This window comes from Mustelus asterias, chromosome 2, assembly GCF_964213995.1.
Source record: "Mustelus asterias chromosome 2, sMusAst1.hap1.1, whole genome shotgun sequence".
Lineage (NCBI taxonomy): Eukaryota > Metazoa > Chordata > Chondrichthyes > Carcharhiniformes > Triakidae > Mustelus > Mustelus asterias.
The window spans coordinates 4,939,181-4,956,960 of record NC_135802.1 but is presented as its reverse complement, the minus strand read 5'-3'; the positions used below and the strand labels follow the sequence as shown (position 1 = coordinate 4,956,960).

The 17,780-nt window shown below is 46.2% G+C and overlaps 1 protein-coding gene across 1 annotated transcript in view; it reads right to left on the bottom strand.

Annotated features, from left to right (window-relative positions):
* Positions 1–17,780, bottom strand: part of bop1 (BOP1 ribosomal biogenesis factor) — a 170,293-nt gene that overhangs the window by 19,391 nt on the left and 133,122 nt on the right. Inside the window, exons 6-9 of the mRNA XM_078230144.1 lie at positions 11,278–11,379; positions 8,998–9,210; positions 5,747–5,908; positions 5,054–5,134 (exon numbers count right to left, since the gene is read on the bottom strand). Of these exons, the coding sequence (XP_078086270.1) occupies positions 5,054–5,134; positions 5,747–5,908; positions 8,998–9,210; positions 11,278–11,379 (558 nt within the window). The remainder of the gene's footprint in view (positions 1–5,053; positions 5,135–5,746; positions 5,909–8,997; positions 9,211–11,277; positions 11,380–17,780) is intronic.

Sequence of the window (17,780 nt, the reverse complement as noted above, 5' to 3'; positions counted from 1 at the left end):
GAGCAAGGGAGGGTGGCACTGTGAGTGGGGGCAGGAGCAAGGGATGGTTGTACCATGGGAGAGGGGCACTGTGGGAGGGTGGCAGGAGTGAGGGCAGATGACAGGAGTGAGAGAGGATGGCACCATGGGAAGGTGGCAGCAGGAAGGGAGGATGGCAGGAGCGAGGGAGGGCAGCACCATGGGAGAGGCAGGAATGAGGGAGTGGCACCGTGGGAGGGACAGGAGCGAGACTCCATGGAAAGGGCAGTAGTGAGGGAGGGGCAGCATGGCACGAAGGCCTTAAACATCGATTACTGCACCCGGGAGTCAGGAACTGGTGAAAGAGGAAAATGGTGACACCTCCCAGGGACTGGCCGGCACCACTTTGATAATCAATGGTTACATCAGCTTGACGACAGTTGCCAATGCCAAAAACATTAACCTGCAATGCCATGTGGCAGCTTCATGTGTGGCATTTGTGACAGAACCTATCTCCAAAGGATTGGTCTCTTCAGCCATCAGCCAAGGTTCATCAAGTGAAGACCTCACCTATGTGGATAGTTTGCTGCATGTCCATAAGGATACCAACAAATATCCTGTAACGACCCGACTCCCATCACAGCTTCCCTTTTTTAATTGCTTTGCCTTCACTATTTTGCTTTATGTTGCCCAATAATTTAATTTCACGTGTAGGCTAGGATGGCAGATTTCCTTTCATAAATGAACCAGATTGGTTTTTACAACGATTGCTATTATGCTCATGGGCATGTTTAGCAATAGAGACTAGCTTTAAATTCTTGATTTTATTAATTGAATTTAAATTGCACCAGTTGCCATGGTGAAATTTGAATCCAAGCCTGGGCCTCTGGCTGACTCATCCAGTGACATTACCACTGGGCTATTCTCTACGACCTCCCAATTGCTTTTCTGAGTTCTCCTAACCTCTTTATCGTGTGTTTTTCTGTCATCTGTGTATAAAGTGGGCCTCTTTCCTGACCCTCAATTGTTCCCTTGTGTGTTTATTCATCAATGGAATACCACCAGTGTTTAGTTTGTTCTGTCCTTTTGGGGTGGCACGGTGCCACAGTGGTTGGCACTGCTGCCTCACAGCGCCAGGGACCCAGGCTCGATTCCCAGCTTGGGTCACTGTCTGTGCGGAGTCTGCATGTTCCCCCAGTGTCTGCGTGGGTTTCCTCCCACAGTCCGAAAGAACATAAGAACATAAGAAATAGGAGCAGGAGTAGGCCATCTAGCCCCTCGAGCCTGCCCCGCCATTCAATAAGATCATGGCTGATCTGAAGTGAATCAGTTCCACTTACCCGCCTGCTCCCCATAACCCCTAATTCCCTTACCGATCAGGAATCCATCTATCCGTGACTTAAACATATTCAACGAGGTAGCCTCCACCACTTCAGTGGGCAGAGAATTCCAGAGATTCACCACCCTCTGAGAGAAGAAGTTCCCCCTCAACTCTGTCCTAAACTGACCCCCCCTTTACTTTGAGGCTGTGCCCTCTAGTTCTGGTTTCCTTTCTAAGTGGTAAGAATCTCTCCACTTCTACCCTATCCAGCCCCTTCATTATCTTATATGCCTCTATAAGATCACCCCTCAGCCTTCTAAACTCCAACGAGTACAAACCTAATCTGCTCAGTCTCTCCTCATAATCTACACCCCTCATCTCCGGTATCAACCTGGTGAACCTTCTCTGCACTCCCTCCAAGGCCAATATATCTTTTCGCAAGTAATGGGACCAATACTGCACACAGTATTCCAGCTGCGGCCTCACCAATGCCCTGTACAGATGCAGCAAGACTTCTCTGCTTTTATATTCTATCCCCCTCGTGATAAATGCCAACATTCCATTTTGCCTTCTTGATCACCTGTTGTACCTGCAGACCGAGTTTTTGCGACTCATGCGCAAGGACCCCCAGGTCCCTTTGCACAGTAGCATGTTGTAATTTTTTTCCATTTAAATAATAATCCAATTTGCTATTATTTCTTCCAAAGTGCATTATATTACGGTCGCTATTGCCTAGATGTTCCCCCAATTTTACTTCTGCTCATTCTAGGTCCCTTATGACCAAATCCAATAGCGAATCTTCTCTTGTTGGGCTTAGAATAGAATCCCTACAGTGCAGGAGACCATTCAGCCCATCGAGTCTGCATCAACAACAATCCCACCCAGGCTCTATCCCCGCAACGCCACGCATTTACCCTGCTAGTCCCCCTGACACTAGGATCAATTTAGCATGGCCAGTCAACCTAACCCGCACATCTTTGTAGTGTGGGAGGAAGCCCATGCAGACACGGGAGAATGTGCGGAGTTTGCACAGTCACCCGAGGCTGGAATTGAACCCGGTTCCTGGCACTGAGAGGGAGCAGAGATAACCACAATGTGTTAGAAAGAAGCCATGTGCACATTGTGGGAACCCCATTTCTTTACCCCCTTTACTCCCTCGTTTGTCTGATTGATATTAGGGCAGCTGAGATCCCACATGATTATTACTCGTTTGTGAAAGTCAATTTCTCAATTTGCATATTCCATCCACCACCTCTTTTCCTCGACAAGTGGTAAAACTGCTGTGATGGGTCTTTTATCTCCATCCATATGGATTCTATTTTTATTTGCTGACAGCCGTGTCCCTATTTTCCACTGCGATCATCTTATCCCAAATAAATACAGCTATCCCCTTCTGAATATGTTCCTGAGCATATTTTACCCTGCAACATTTAATTCCCAGCCTCGAGGTTTTGTAGCGATACCGAGGTAATCCCCAGGAGGATTGCCTACAATTAGGCAACATCTGGACTGCCATTGCAGCTGAGGTTTCTGAGACGAGGGTTGCCAAATTAGCTCTGGAATGAATTTAAAAATTCCAGCTCACAGAATCATTGTTTCAAATCAAGAATGATGTGAGTGCATATCCAAAATCATAGAATCACAGAATCCCTACAGTACAGGTAGAAAATGAAACAACAGCTTGTGTTTAGATAGCACCTTTCACATACAAAGATCTTAAAATTCAATTAAATATAGAACCAAACTCTACCACGTAAAGTGTGAGGACATTATGTACAAAGTTCCACGGCCAGCACACACACTAGTCTATCACTGACATATATTCTAGCTATGACCATATCCCGGCCTTCACAGAATATGCAGCTGCTGCCAACATGTTTCCATCTGATCCAATCACAGGCATGCCTGCAGACGAGAGCTGGAGACACACTGATCCAACTACACATGTGTAGCACTAGAAAGCAGAAACACACCCAACACTTGCTGGGTTGTCAAACACCACAGATAGAGAGAAGCTGACATGTTTTATTCTTTGATGGGATGTGGGCGTCACTGACTAGGCCAGCATTTATTGCCCATTGGGAAGTGGTCGTGAGCCGCCTTCTTGAACCGTTGCAATCCACGTGATGCAAGTGCACTGTAGTGCTGTTAGAAAGGCAGTTCCAGGATTTTGATCCAGAGACAGAAAAGGAATGATGATTATGATCCCATATCAGGCTGTAGTGGCTGCTGCCGCTAGTGCGGTTGACAGAGGGGAACCGGTGGATGTGGTGTTTTTAGATTTCCAGAAGGCGTTCGATAAGGTGCCTCACAAAAGGTTGCTGCAGAAGATTGGGGTACATGGAGTTAGGGGTAAGGTGTTGGCGTGGATTGGGGATTGGCTATCTAACAGGAAGCAGAGAGTTGGGATAAATGGGTGCTTTTCTGGTTGGCAGTTGGTGACCAGTGGCGTGCCGCAGGGATCGGTGCTGGGGCCTCAATTGTTTACCATTTACATAGATGATCTGGAGGAGGGGACTGAATCTAGGGTATTCAAGTTTGCTGATGACACGAAGGCGAGTGGGAAAGCGAATTGCGTGGAGGACGCGGAAAGTCTGCAGAGAGATTTGGATAGGCTGAGCGAGTGGGCGAGGATCTGGCAGATGGAATATAACGTTAGCAAATGTGAGGTTATCCACTTTGGAAGAAATAATAGTAAATTGGAATATTATTTAAATGGAGAAAAATTACATCGTGCGACTGTGCAGAGGGACCTGGGGGTCCTTGTGCACGAATCGCAAAAACTCAGTCTGCAGGTGCAGCAGGTGATCAAGAAGGCGAATGGAATGTTGGCCTTTATCGCGAGGGGGATAGAATATAAAAGCAGGGAGGTCTTGCTGCAACTGTACAAGGCACTGGTGAGGCCGCAACTGGAGTACTGTGTGCAGTTTTGGTCCCCTTATTTGCGAAAGGATATATTGGCCTTGGAGGGAGTGCAGAGAAGGTTCACCAGGTTGATACCGGAGATGAGGGGTGTAGATTATGAGGAGAGATTAAACAGATTGGGTCTGTACTCGTTGGAGTTTAGAAGGATGAGTGGTGATCTTATAGAGACATATAAGATAATGAAGGGGCTGGATAGGGTAGAGGTGGAGAGATTCTTTCCACTTAGAAGGGAAACCAGAACTAGAGGGCACAGCCTCAAAATAAGGGGGGGCCGGTTCAGAACAGAGTTGAGGGGGAACTTCTTCTCTCAGAGGGTGGTGAATCTCTGGAATTCTCTGCCCATTGAAGTGGTGGAGGCTTCCTCGTTGAATATGTTTAAATCACGGGTAGATAGTTTTCTGATCGATAAGGGAATTAGGGGATATGGGGAGCAGGCGGGTAAGTGGAACTGATTCGCTTCAGATCAGCCATGATCTTGTTGAATGGCGGGGCAGGCTCGAAGGGCCAGATGGCCTACTCCTGCTCCTATTTCTTATGTTCTGATGGTGGCGTTCCCACGTGTTTGCTGCCCTTGTCCCCAGGTGGTAGTTTGGGGGTTTGGAAGGTGTTGCCTAAGGAAGTTTGGTGAGTTCCTGCAGTGCATCTTGTGGGCACTGTACACGATAGGTACACACGGCTGCCATTGTGACCTGCACCCGTTCCGGTTAATAGAGCAGACAGCCACTGGATCCCACCATGTAACCCTCATTGCTTGCAATTGGCATTAAGTGAGTGCACACACACAAAACCCTTTTCACAGAGAATGTTTCTGTGCAAGGAGAAAGAGTTCCCCACATGGATGGTGCTCACCAGTGCTTGTGTGGTTGGAAATGGCTGGAGATCCTTTGGCTTGGGAAGCTTTGGTATCAGGTCTTCTGGGTCCACATTCACCTAGAAGAAAGCAAACCAAGTAAATGAACCACTGCAACAGTGAGCTAAAGATTCAGCAAACAAAACAAAAAAATCATATCCTAAAAGCTCTGAAGAGTCGTATGACCTTGAAATGTTAACTGTGTTTCTCTCCACAGATGCTGCCAGACCTGATGAGTTAATCCAATATTTTCTGTTTTTATTGCATGAAAAATCATGAACCCCATAAAACAACATTCCACATCAATAAATCTCTTAACAGATCTGAGGAAATGCTCCATTGTCAGAGGTGTTGTCTTTAATACTGGTTTTGGCTGTTCCCTCAACTGATGTGAAAGATCCTGCTTAAAGTGGAGCTGGAAGTTCTCCTGGTGTCCGAGCCAACATTCAGTACCAATGACCCAATGGCCATTTACTCAACTGCTGAGAGAGAGTCTTGCCCTACATGCCGACATAACACTGACCACACTTGAGAACAATTTGTTGTACAAAATACAAGGATTATACATAAATGCAAGACTTTGAAAACTATGGACCCATCTTGAAAACAAGTACAAGAGCAGCGCAAGATCAACTTATTTTCTCCTCTCTGCTCCACTCCGCGCCCCCAGAATAAAACAACTGTGATCCTACCCTCATCTTCCTTTGTCGTGGGCAGAGATAGAGATCGAGGCAGCGTTCAAAGCGTTCGTGAATGAAGCGTGAAAATGCAGGCACAGCACGCAAAGATGTGAATTTCTGTGGGAGGAAGTTCAGTTTCCGTTCCTCAGGCTCCTGTTGTTCCCAGGCCAGTCTCTGCAAAAGACAAACATCAAGCAAGCTACATTAGACCAGGTGGAATAGGGAGCCAGTGAAGTGAAGCGTGTGCGTTCCTGGTTCCAGGTCACTACACACGTACGATTGGTGCAGTTGGTAATCACATCCAGAGGTACAAGAGAACAGTAATAGCGTTAGGAGGCACCTGTGAGAAGAAATGACTCCATCAGCCAGGGTTTTGTGCCCTTGGAGAGAGGCAGTTATTGGGGACACTCCAGAGCAGCAATGTTTAAACTGACTGCAGTGCCACGTACAGCATTACAACCCTGGAAACTGAATTTCTGCTGCAGTTTCTCATTTGCTGCTTTGCCCTGTTTGAATCTTAAGCGTTCTCCAAGGCGGCCTTCACGACACACGACAGCGCAGAGTCACTGAGCAGAAACTGATAGCCAGGTTCCGCATACATGAGGACGGCCTAAACTGGGATGTTGGATTTATGTCACATTATCAGTAACCCCCACAGCTTTCCCCCTGATCTTGCAGAATCTTACTAGCTGTTCTGTCTGGAGACAATACACATCTCTTTAACCTGTGTTTAATGTTCCCTCCAGCCACATTATCTGTACCTTTAAGACCTGGCTGGCTGTCGAGATTTGCATTCTAATCAGTATTCTGCAACTTGATTTCTGTGTCTCTGTGCACTGTTGGAGAACAGATTTTCACTCCATCTGACGAAGGGGCAGCGCTCCGAAAGCTTATGGTATTTGCTACCAAATAAACCTGTTGGACTTTAACCTGGTGTTGTGAGACTTCTTACTGTGAATCTTGTGAATCCAGAGGACCAGAAAGGGCTCTCTTTACAATTGCTGCCATGTTACTGGATCAATGCTCAGTTGAAAGAAACTCAGTTGCATTGATGGCTCGAGGTATATGGGACTGAACAGGTTTAGGAACAGGCAGTTCCCCCAGATTTCACACCATCTCATGACCCCATGGTACACACCAATGAAGTTAACAATGACAAAAGGCTCAGAGGTACCTGTTCTAGTGGGGACATGAATCAGAGATCATTCGACCCATTCAGTGCATTCTTGCCACCACTAATGTTAAGAGTACTAGACTAGCAGCCCTGATTTTCAATCTCACTTTTGCAGTACAAGAACATAAGAACTAGGAGCAGGAGTCGGCTATCTGGTCCCTCGAGCCTGCTCCGCCATTCAATAAGATCATGGCTGATCTTTTCATGGACTCAACTCCACTTACCCGCCCGCTCACCTTAATTCCTTTACTGTTCAAAAATTTATCTTTATCTATCCTTGCCTTAAAAAGTATGTGAATTCATCATAGAATTATAGAATCCCTACAGTGCAGAAGGAGGCCATTCAGCCCATCGAGTCTGCACCGGCCACAATCCCACCCAGGCTCTATTCCCGTAACCCTACACATTTACCCTGCTAATCCCCCTGACACTAGGGTCAATTTAGCATGGCCAATCCACACATCTTTGGACTGTGGGAGGAAACTGGAGCACCCGGAGGAGGCCCACCCAGACGCGGGGAGAAAGTGCAAACTCCACACAGACAGTGACCCGAGGCCGGAATTGAACCTGGGTCCCTGGCACTGTGAGGCAGCAGTGCTAACCACTGTGCCACCGTGCTGCCCCAACTGAAGTGACAAAAGCCAGTGATTGCAAAGCTGGCACAAGATAAAATATGATGTGGAGATGCCGGCGTTGGACTGGGGTAAACACCGTAAGAAGTTTAACAACACCAGGTTAAAGTCCAACAGGTTTATTTGGTAGCAAAAGCCGCAAGATAAAATAATCATGAAAGCTGCCAGATGGTTGGAAAAACCCAATTGGTCCAATATTTTCCAACAGGGAATTGTTTCTTCCAATCCTACCCAGAAACCATTCCAGCTACAGTGAAGAGCTGGTTAGTACGGACCCTGAACTTGACTTTCACCAACGTGAACCCTCCATCCTTTGCTGAGCAAGAACATAAACAAACAGGAGCTGGAGAAGTCCATTCGGCCCCTCGAAACTTCTGACTAAAATCATGGTTCATCATCTACCTCAACACCATCTTTCTGCACTATAGTACCCATAGCGTGGTTGTATCATGGCTTGCTTTGGCTTCTGCTCTGCCCAAGACCGCAACAAACTACAAAGGATCGTGAATGAAGCCCAGTCCATCACACAAACCAGCCTCCCATCCATTGTCTACACTTCTCGCTGCCTCGGCAAAGCAGCCAGAATAATTAAGGACCCCACGCACCCCGGACATTCTCTCTTCCACCTCCTTCCGTCAGGAAAAAGATACAGAAGTGTGAGGACACGTACCAACAGACTTAAGAACAGCTTCTTCCCTGCTGCCATCAGACTTTTGAATGAACTTACCTTGCATTAAGTTGTTCTTTCTCTACACCCTAGCTATGACTGTAACAATACATTCTGCACTTTCTCTTTTCTCTATGAACGGTATGCTTTGTCTGTATAGCGCGCAAGAAACAATACTTTCCACTGCATGTTAATACATGTGACAATAATAAATCAAATCAAATTCTATTGATCTTGGTCTTTAACACATTCAATGACTGAGCAGCACATACAGCTTTAGAGAACTCTTAGGGACGCGGGCAGGGTGGTTGGGCCGGGTTGGGAGGGAGGGATTGATTCTCCTGGCATGAATTACACTGAATCACCAAGTCTGTAATGTCTGCATGGAGGCCGGGCTTGTCTCAGTAATAGTGATGGGCTGCTTTCTGTGAATACTCCTGATGCTGAGAAGTCAACAGGATACCTCCAAGCAGACGACCAGAAGCCAAAAGGTCATGGCTATTAACAAGTGAACTATCAAATGCAGCCATTAGCGCACACAGATTGGATATACCAGCGAGTAGAGGAACTCCTCACAGAGGGACTCTTTGCCGCAGAAGGCTGTGGAGGCCGGGTCATTGAATGTCTTTAAGACAGAGATAGATAGGTTCTTGATTAATAAGGGGATCAGGGGTTATGGAGAAAAGGCAGGAGAATGGGGATGAGAAAGAAAAATCAGCCATGATTGAATGGCGAAGCAGACTCGATGGGCCGAGTGGCCTAATTCTGCTCCTATAACTTATGGTCTCACCTCCTCCTCCGTTAATAAATACTCAGGTGGGGGATTATAGGACTCCTCATGCCCTGGGAGCTTCAGCTTTGGCGCAGGGACATGCATTTTATGCCGACCCAGGATAGCATTGGGATCTTCCTGTGCCCACAGATCATAGTAACATGGCGTGTCATCCCGCGGTTTGCGTGGTTTGATCCAGCCTTGTTTTATCGCGTTGACAAGTTTCGATACCTGCAGGATGGAAGAGAATTTAAATATAAAAACACAGTTAAAGCTTCAACATAACGAGGGCATTGTAAAGGCCGAGGCCCAGTGGTTTCATTAGTTTAGCCACGCTTTCTTACTCTTGCTTTTAATCAGCTGGATTTAAATTTGGCAGCTGTAGTCAAGCCTCCATTAAAATGGCTCAAGATAGCTGATAGAAGGTGAGTTTCTTTTGCTGAAAACAGATAAGTAGCAATGGGAAGCCCTTCCACCATTCAATATGCAAAGATAGGATACAGACGGTCTTTTTTTATTCACTTATCGGACATGGGTGTCGCTGGCTGGCCAGCGTTTATTGCCCAACCCTAGTTGATCTTGTTCAGAGAGCTATGGCTATCGAGTCACATGTAGGTCAGACCAGGTAAGGACGGCAGATTTCCTTCTCTAAAGGACATTAGTGAACCAGATGGGTTTTTCCGGCAATCGACAAAGGTTTCATGGTCATCAGTAGATTCTTAATTCCAAATATTTTTGATTGAGTTCAAAATGCACCATCTGCAGCGGCGGGATTCGAACCCGGGTCCTTAGGACATTAGCTGAGTTTCTGAATTAATAGTCTAGAGATAATACCACTAGGCTATCGCCTCCCGTGTTATTATACACAGTTAGTACACAGCAGAAGGCCATTCAGCCCATTGTGCCTGTACTGGCTCTTTGATAAAGCAGTTATGCTTCATCCCATGTCCACGTTTTCTTGTCTGTGACTCTAAATTCCTCATCCTCAAACACCTCTTTCACATTATTTGGAGAATCAGCTCCTGCCACCTCTTCAGATTGAACGCTTCAGATCCTAAACTCTGAGTGACTGACCTACTGACCTTTCCTTGAAAGATTTTTGCCTCGCCCCTGTAATATCCTGGTAAACCTGGCATTGGGCTGATAACCAGAGCTCTCAAATTCAAATCCCATCGCTGACGGAGCGTAAAACTGACTTCATTAAATTTGCAGAATAATTTGTGGGCTGGCACCAGAAAATAGTCTGATAATAAAACCCTGCTTTGCCAACATCCAGAGATAAGGAAGGCAATTTCTCCCGGTCCAGCCTACATCCACTCCCACATCATGGGATTTATTTTTAACGTCCTTGGAGCAAATAGTGATGGGCAATTACTGCAGCCCGGTCAGGTATTTATTTATTCATTCATGGGACATGGGCGTCACTGGCTGGCCAGCATTTATTGCCCATCCCTAGTTGCCCTTGTTCACAGGGCAGTTGAGAGTCACCACATTGCTGTGGTTCTGGAATCACATGTAGGCCAGACTGGGTAAGGACGGCAGATTTCCTTCCCTGAAGGACATTAGTCAACCAGATGGGTTCTTCCAACAATAGTTTCATGGTCAGTGGATTCTTAATTCCATATTTTTTTTAATTGAATTCAAATTGCACCATCTGCTGTGGCGGGATTCAAACCTGGGTCCCCAGAACATTAGCTTAGTTTCTGGATTAATACTTTTAGCGATAGTATCACTAGGCCATCGCCTCCCCGTGTTCCCCATGTCCCGAGGATAAACAACACAAAGCTCAACAGTGAGCTGATTTCCAAAGAGAATCTGAATTCCAATGATGGCCCCATTGCCATTTCCGTCAGTTAACACAAGCAGGCAGAGATCAGGCAATGAAGCACCGTTCTCTTACACTGACCAAAAAGACAAACAGCCACGTGCACCAACTCAAGGAATCTGTCGCAGATGACAAACTGTAAAGGACAGTTATAACATCAATGCAATTAGATTTGTGCAGGGCACAATTTACTGTATAACTCCAATCTGAGGTTGCTGTAATTGGAAAGATGCAAAGCAACTTTCGAGTTGGTCAGTTCACACAAGCTGCAGTGTAGAAGTTTACAGAGAGCTCGGGTAAAGTGCTGAACTACAATTTGGGTGTGCATGGTCTGAGTTTGGTTCATACTCTCTCAGCTTTGTCCAGTGTTACCTGTAGCCTTGCTCTCACTCCTTTGCGGGCAAGGGGCAGAGAGGGGAGAGAGGATGATTCAACAGCCATGGCCTGGCTCAGGAATAATCGCTAGCTCTTACCTTCTCCTTCTCAATGAGCGATGGAATGAAGCTACGCTTGTGCGCTGGATGGTTGGTCACGGGGTGAATCATCGTCTCGTGGGTAAAGAAATCTATGGAAGGCTAAACAAGGAGAAGAAGGGTGTAAATTTCAGACTGTGTACAAGGCACATAAGCATTGGGATACCACAAACTTAGAGTCAGTCCTACATCAACAACTATATACTGCTCTGACCTGCAGGTCAATTACATCCTCTAAGAATGGACAAGCACACACGGAGAATCGATATGCTAAAATAGAACATGCTAGAAGCAGGAGGCAACAGGAGTGTGGTTTGAGGAAACTGGGATTAGACTGGGTGGGACATAGACCAGGGAGTGAGGGGGAGAGTGCGATTAGACTGGGTGGGACATTAAAGGGTGCAGGGAGCGAGGAGGGGGAGTGGGATTAGACTGGGTGGGACATAGTCCAGGGAGTGAGGGGGAGAGTGTGATTAGACTGGGTGGGACATTAAAGGGTGCAGGGAGCGAGGAGGGAGAGTGGGATTAGACTGGGTGGGACATAGTCCAGGGAGTGAGGGGGAGAGTGTGATTAGACTGGGTGGGATATTAAACAGTGCAGGAACCGAGGGGGAGACTGGGTGGGTTATTAAAGGGTCCAGGGAGTGAGGAGGGAGAGTGGAATTAGACTGGGTGGGAAATTAAAGGGTGTGGGAGAGAGTGGGATTAGACTGGGTGGGATATTAAAGGCTGTAGGGAGTGAGGGGGAGAGTGGGATTAGACTGGGTGGGATATTAAAGGCTGTAGGGAGTGAGGGGGAGAGTGGGATTAGACTGGTTAGGATATTAAGGGTGCAGTGAGATTATAAATATGGGGAAATAATACCCAGCTGGGGTTTAATGGGTTAAATAGGCAGAAATGCTCCATGATTCAAGGATCATTCAGTATCACTCCTAATGGAAAATTACATCTTACATATTAGGCTAGTTCAGTCACGGGGGGTTGGTGCATTCTGTTAGATTACAGAGCCAATACTCTGGACTGAAGCTCAAACTCAGGCCAGACTGATGGGAGTAACTAGCTTTTGTCCTCGCTGCATGGTTTCAGGACAGTTTTGTCCCTATGGGGCACAAACTCAAGCACAGAGTTGTTGAAGTGAGGTTGCCCACTTCACACGAATATTTGGCTGCTCGCTTTAAAGAAATTAAAATGAATGCAGTTGGGAAAGATTCCCAGTCTGTGATATTCCCGACTCGAGACTGCTCAATGCAAACACTGGCGACAAAATAAGGGAATGGGGAATTGGGGGGGGGGGGGGGGGGGGGGGGGGGGCTGGGAGAAAATAATTGACTGCCAGCACCAGCATCGTTTACTCCAATAAACATCGGGGGGAAAATTCCTTTCAAAGGTCACCTGCCTCAAGACATTTCGTCTGTCCCCAAGGACCAATGGTTAGACAGATTTCACCAACTCCAGGCCAACCTGCGAGTGTTTTTGAAAGAACAGACCACATTCATTGGGATGAAGTATGTTCCCAGGAATTCAATGTAAATTCTTTGGGTAGAAATTTTGAACTTCAGCCCAAGTTAGGAAACTATAAAAAAAATTCTTTGAGTAACCCTTTACGCTCAAAGCGGTGGGTTGTAACCACAGCTAAACTGAGTGGGATGCCCATTGTCTGTGGCCAGGTATTACACCGCACCCGTTTACAATGGTTCTTTCAGAGAATCTTACAGCACAGGAGGACATTCAGCCCATTGTGTCTGTGTTAGCTCTTTGAAAGTGCTATCTGATTCATAGAAATCATAGAAACCCTACAGTGCAGAAGGAGGCCATTCGGCCCGTCGAGTCTGCACCGACCACAATCCCACCCGGGCCCTACCCCCACATATTTACCCGCTAATCCCTCTAATCTACGCATCCCAGGACTCTAAGGGGCAATTTTTAACCTGGCCAATCAACCTAACCCGCACATCTTTGGACTGTGGGAGGAAACCGGAGCACCCGGAGGAAACCCACGCAGACATGAGGAGGATGTGCAAACTCCACACAGACAGTGACCCGAGCCAGGAATCGAACCCGGGACCCTGGAGCTGTGAAGCAGCAGTGCTAACCACTGTGCTACTGTGCCGCCCCACACATTAGTCCCACACTCCTGCACTTTCCCCATATCGCTACAATAATTTTCCTTCTGTTACAAAACCATGTTTCACATCAGAAATGATTTCATTTACTGAGCGGGCTGACACCACAGGAGTTTGTTTTGTGCGAGAAGGTGGTGTGTGCGTGAGAATGCGTGTACACATTCATATAGCAAGTGGGAGAGAGTGTGCGTGTACAAGCACGTGGAATAGAATGTATGTGCGCGAGCATGTGCGAGAGTGTGCATGTGCGCAAGCGCTCACATGGATACCACAAGCGCAAACATGAGAACTCGCCATTCCTTGAATGCAACCATCTCCGTCCCAAAGCCCTGCTGATGGCTGTGCCGATGTGCCACTGACACATTGGACTAGAGGATAGATCAACAGAGAAGCAGTGGCAAACATTTAAGGGGCTATTTCAGAATACTCTGAAGTATATTCCTGCTTTAAAGAAAAATTCTCAAAGGAGGATCCACCATCTGTGGTTAACTAAAGTTAAGGAAAGCATAAAACTTATGGAAAAGGATATAACTGTGCAAAGGTGAACAGCAGGTCAGATGATTGGTCAGAATGTGAGGAACGGCAGAGAATGACTAAAATGTTAATAAGGAGGAAGAAATTAGAGTGGGAGAGGAAGCTCACTGAAAATGTAAAAACAGATAGCAAGAGTTTCCACAGGAATTTAAAAAGAAAAGACTGAATGCTGGTTCTCTAGAGAGTGAGAATAGGAAGTTAATGGTGGATAATAAGGAAATGGTGGATGAATTAAACAAATATTTTGCTTCTGTTTTCAGTACAGAGGATACAAAAACATTGCAGCAATAGCTGTAAATCAGGCGGAGGAACGGAGAGAGGAATTTAGTGAAATTACAATCACGAGGGAAGCAAGACTGAGCAAACTGATGGGGTGCGGCTGACACGTCTCCAGGTCCTGATGGACCTCATCCTAGGGTTTTAAAAGGAGGTGGCTAATGAGATAATAGATGTTGGTGTTAATTTTCCCAAATTCTCTAGATTGTGGAACGGTTCCATCAGACAGGAAAGGAGCAAATGTAACCCCTTTATCGAAGAAGGAAGAGAGGCAAGAAACTGGAAACTGCCAATTAACTTGACGTCGGTTGTGAGGAAAGTGTTAGAATCAATTATTGAGGTCAAAGCTGGGCACTCAGAAAAATTCAAAGAGTCAGCATGGGTTTGTGAAAGGTGAGCCGACTTGACCAACTTAGCAGAGTTTTCTGCAGGTACTGTGGATAGAAGGAAACCAGTGGATGCAGCATACTTGGACGTCTAGAAGACATTTGATAAGGTGCCACATCATAGAATCATGGAATCCCTACAGTGCAGAAGAGACCATTCGGCCCATTGGAACTGCACTGACCCTCCAAAACAGCATCTGACCGAGGCCCAACCCCGCACATTGATCATGACCAATGCACCTAACCTGCACATCTTTGGACTGTGGGAGGAAACCGGAGCACCCGGAGGAAACCCACGCAGACACGGGGAGAACGTGCAGACTCCACACAGTCACCCAAGGTTGGAATTGAACCTGGGTTCCTGGCGCTGTGAGGCAGCAGTGCTAACCTTATCAAAGGTTATTGTGGAAAATAAAAGCTCATGGTGTAGAGGTAGTTGCATGGATAAAAGATTGGCTGGTTGGCAGAAAATAGACTATGCATAAATGGGTCACTTTCTGATTGGCAGAATGTGACGAGTGGAGTCCTGGAGAAGCCTCAACTTTTACAATTTACATCACTGACGTAGATGGAGGGAGTGAAGGCATGATAGCTAAATTTACAGATGGCACTCAGATAGGTATGAGAGTATGCTGTGAAGAGAACATAAGTTTGTAGACAGATAGGTTGAGTGAGTGGGCGTTGGAGAACAACATGGAAAATGTGAAGCGGTTTTCTCTGGCAGGAAGAATGAAAAAGCAGATTCTAACTTAAACTGAGAACAACTGCAGAATTCCAAGGTGCGGAGGGATCTAGGTGTTCTAGTTCTTTTTTTATTCATTTGTGGGACATGGGCGTCGCTGGCTGGCCAGCATTTATTGCCCATCCCTAGTTGCCTGGGGGCAGTTGAGAGTCATTCACATTGCTGTGGCTCTGGAGTCACATGTAGGCCAGACCAGGTAAGGACAGCAGATTTCCTTCCCTAAAGGACATTAGTGAACCAGATGGGTTTTTCCAACAATCGACAATGGTTTCATGGTCATCAGTAGATTCTTAATTCCAGATTTTTCTTATTCAATTCAAATTCCACCATCTGCCGTGGCGGGATTCGAACCCTGATCCCCAGAACATTAGCTGAGTTTCTGGATTAATAGTGTAGCGATAATACCACTGGGCCATCGCCTTCCATGTGTCACAAAAGGTTAGTATGCAGGTACAGTAAATAGTTTATAAGACTAATGGAATGCTATCTTTTATTACAAGAGGAATTGAACATAAAAGTCTCCATATTTAAGGAAGGATTTAAATATGTTGGAGGCAGTTCAGACGAGGTTTACTAGATTGATCCCTGGAATGAGCTTATGAGGAAACATTGGACAGACTGGGCCTGTTTCCACTGGAGTTTAGAAAAATGAGAGATTAGTGGATTGAAGTGTACAGGATCCTGAACGGTCTCAACAAGGTGTATAAAGGATGTTTCCTCTTGTGGGGGAGAAAGGTGAGAAGTTTTTTTTTCTGAGGGTTGTGAGAAGGCAGTGGAGACAGGGGTCACTGAATATTTTTAAGATGGAGGTGGACAGATTCTTGCTCGGCAAGGGAATCAAAGGTTATTGGCAGGTAGATGGGAATATGGAACTCGACACAAACAGATCAGCCATAATCTTATTGAATGGCAAGGCAGGCGTGAGTGGTCAAATGGCCTACTACTGCTCCTATGCCATCCTATCCCTCCATAAACCTATCGTTTTGCAGCCCTCTCTTCCATTTTGTAAAATATACTTTTATTCAAAAATTTTTCCATTTTTACAAACAACACAACAAATCCTCAAGGATTGGTGCAGTACAGCCTAATCATTTTTCCAAATATACATAGACAGAGAGACAAGAGAGCACCAACACAGCTGGATTGTATTACTCATCACAAATGGTGGCTCCAAAGATACAAGCAATGAAAGGTTGTGTTGTGTATTTGGGGGATTACTGTGTGTGGCATGGCCCCTTTAAGAAGACAGTCATGTGATCACTCCATGATGTCACTGGGTTCTCCGCAGCCTGTGGACAATCGAGGATTGGAGCCTGTACAGTGCACACCAGCCTGCTGCTTTTATCAGAACCTGTCTGTGAACCTTCTGAATTGAACTGGTCTCTGCAGCACCGCCCCCCCCCCTCACCACCTCACAAGCACCACTCATACAGAACAATGTCGTTTCCCAGGATGTGTTCTCAATCTGCATCTTTTACAGGAGTCCGTCAGAGATTCTTTGGCCTCAAAGTAACAAAAATACAGAAACGAATGACACAACACCAATAGTTCCGAGGGGGTTTTCCTCACCAGCTGTGAGGACTCGTTGGGTCCTACCCACAACCTCTACAGCAAACCACCCACCTCCCCACAGTGGCCCAACTCATACCAGCCATGACAAGAGTAAAGGATACCACACACCATAAACCACCATTAAAAATGCAAGGATTACAAGAAAAAAAACAGATAAATATCGCGCAGCCCTAGTGCCCTACAACCTACCCAGCTCACATCACAACACTCTCAAGGAAATTAAATCACTAGGATTCAATTCTGACACAGGACCAGAAGCAATGTAGGTAGTCCCCCCTGCCACCTTATAGCTTTGGCCTAACGAGGATATAGTGGGATCAAATCTGTGTCTTAAGCTTGGAGTAATTAAAGGAACATGCTGAAGGATGCATTCCTTTATGAACAATGGATGTCCCTGGTTTTCTAAGGCTAACAGGTGAGATTTGCCTCAGTGCTGATATACTAGATCAGCCCTGTCAACGTGATAAATAACAAAATCAAAAGAGGAGTGCAGCGACAAGGGGCAAAGTCCAGGCTTAGCGATGAACTGCAGATCATGACTCCAAATTATTGCCGCCCATGGAGTTTAGAGTTGCCAGAGCCCGATTGTCAAGCAGCCCTAAGGATTTGTCAGATGTCACCCAAAGGGTAAAGCTGGGCAAACCGCATTCAGATAGCTTTCAGGCACTTTCCATCTTTATCGAAACCTCTGCGACCAAAACTCTGAAATCACATGATCGGCGGCCGAGGGTCAGGCCTCAAAAACAGGATACAATCTGCCCCTTCAAGATGAATACGCTCAGCTTTCGTGACAAGATTAAGAAAACATGGTAGCCAGTTCTCAAAATAGTTAACTGGGAGCTCGCTCTCAGTTCCTTCTGGAAAGCCGGT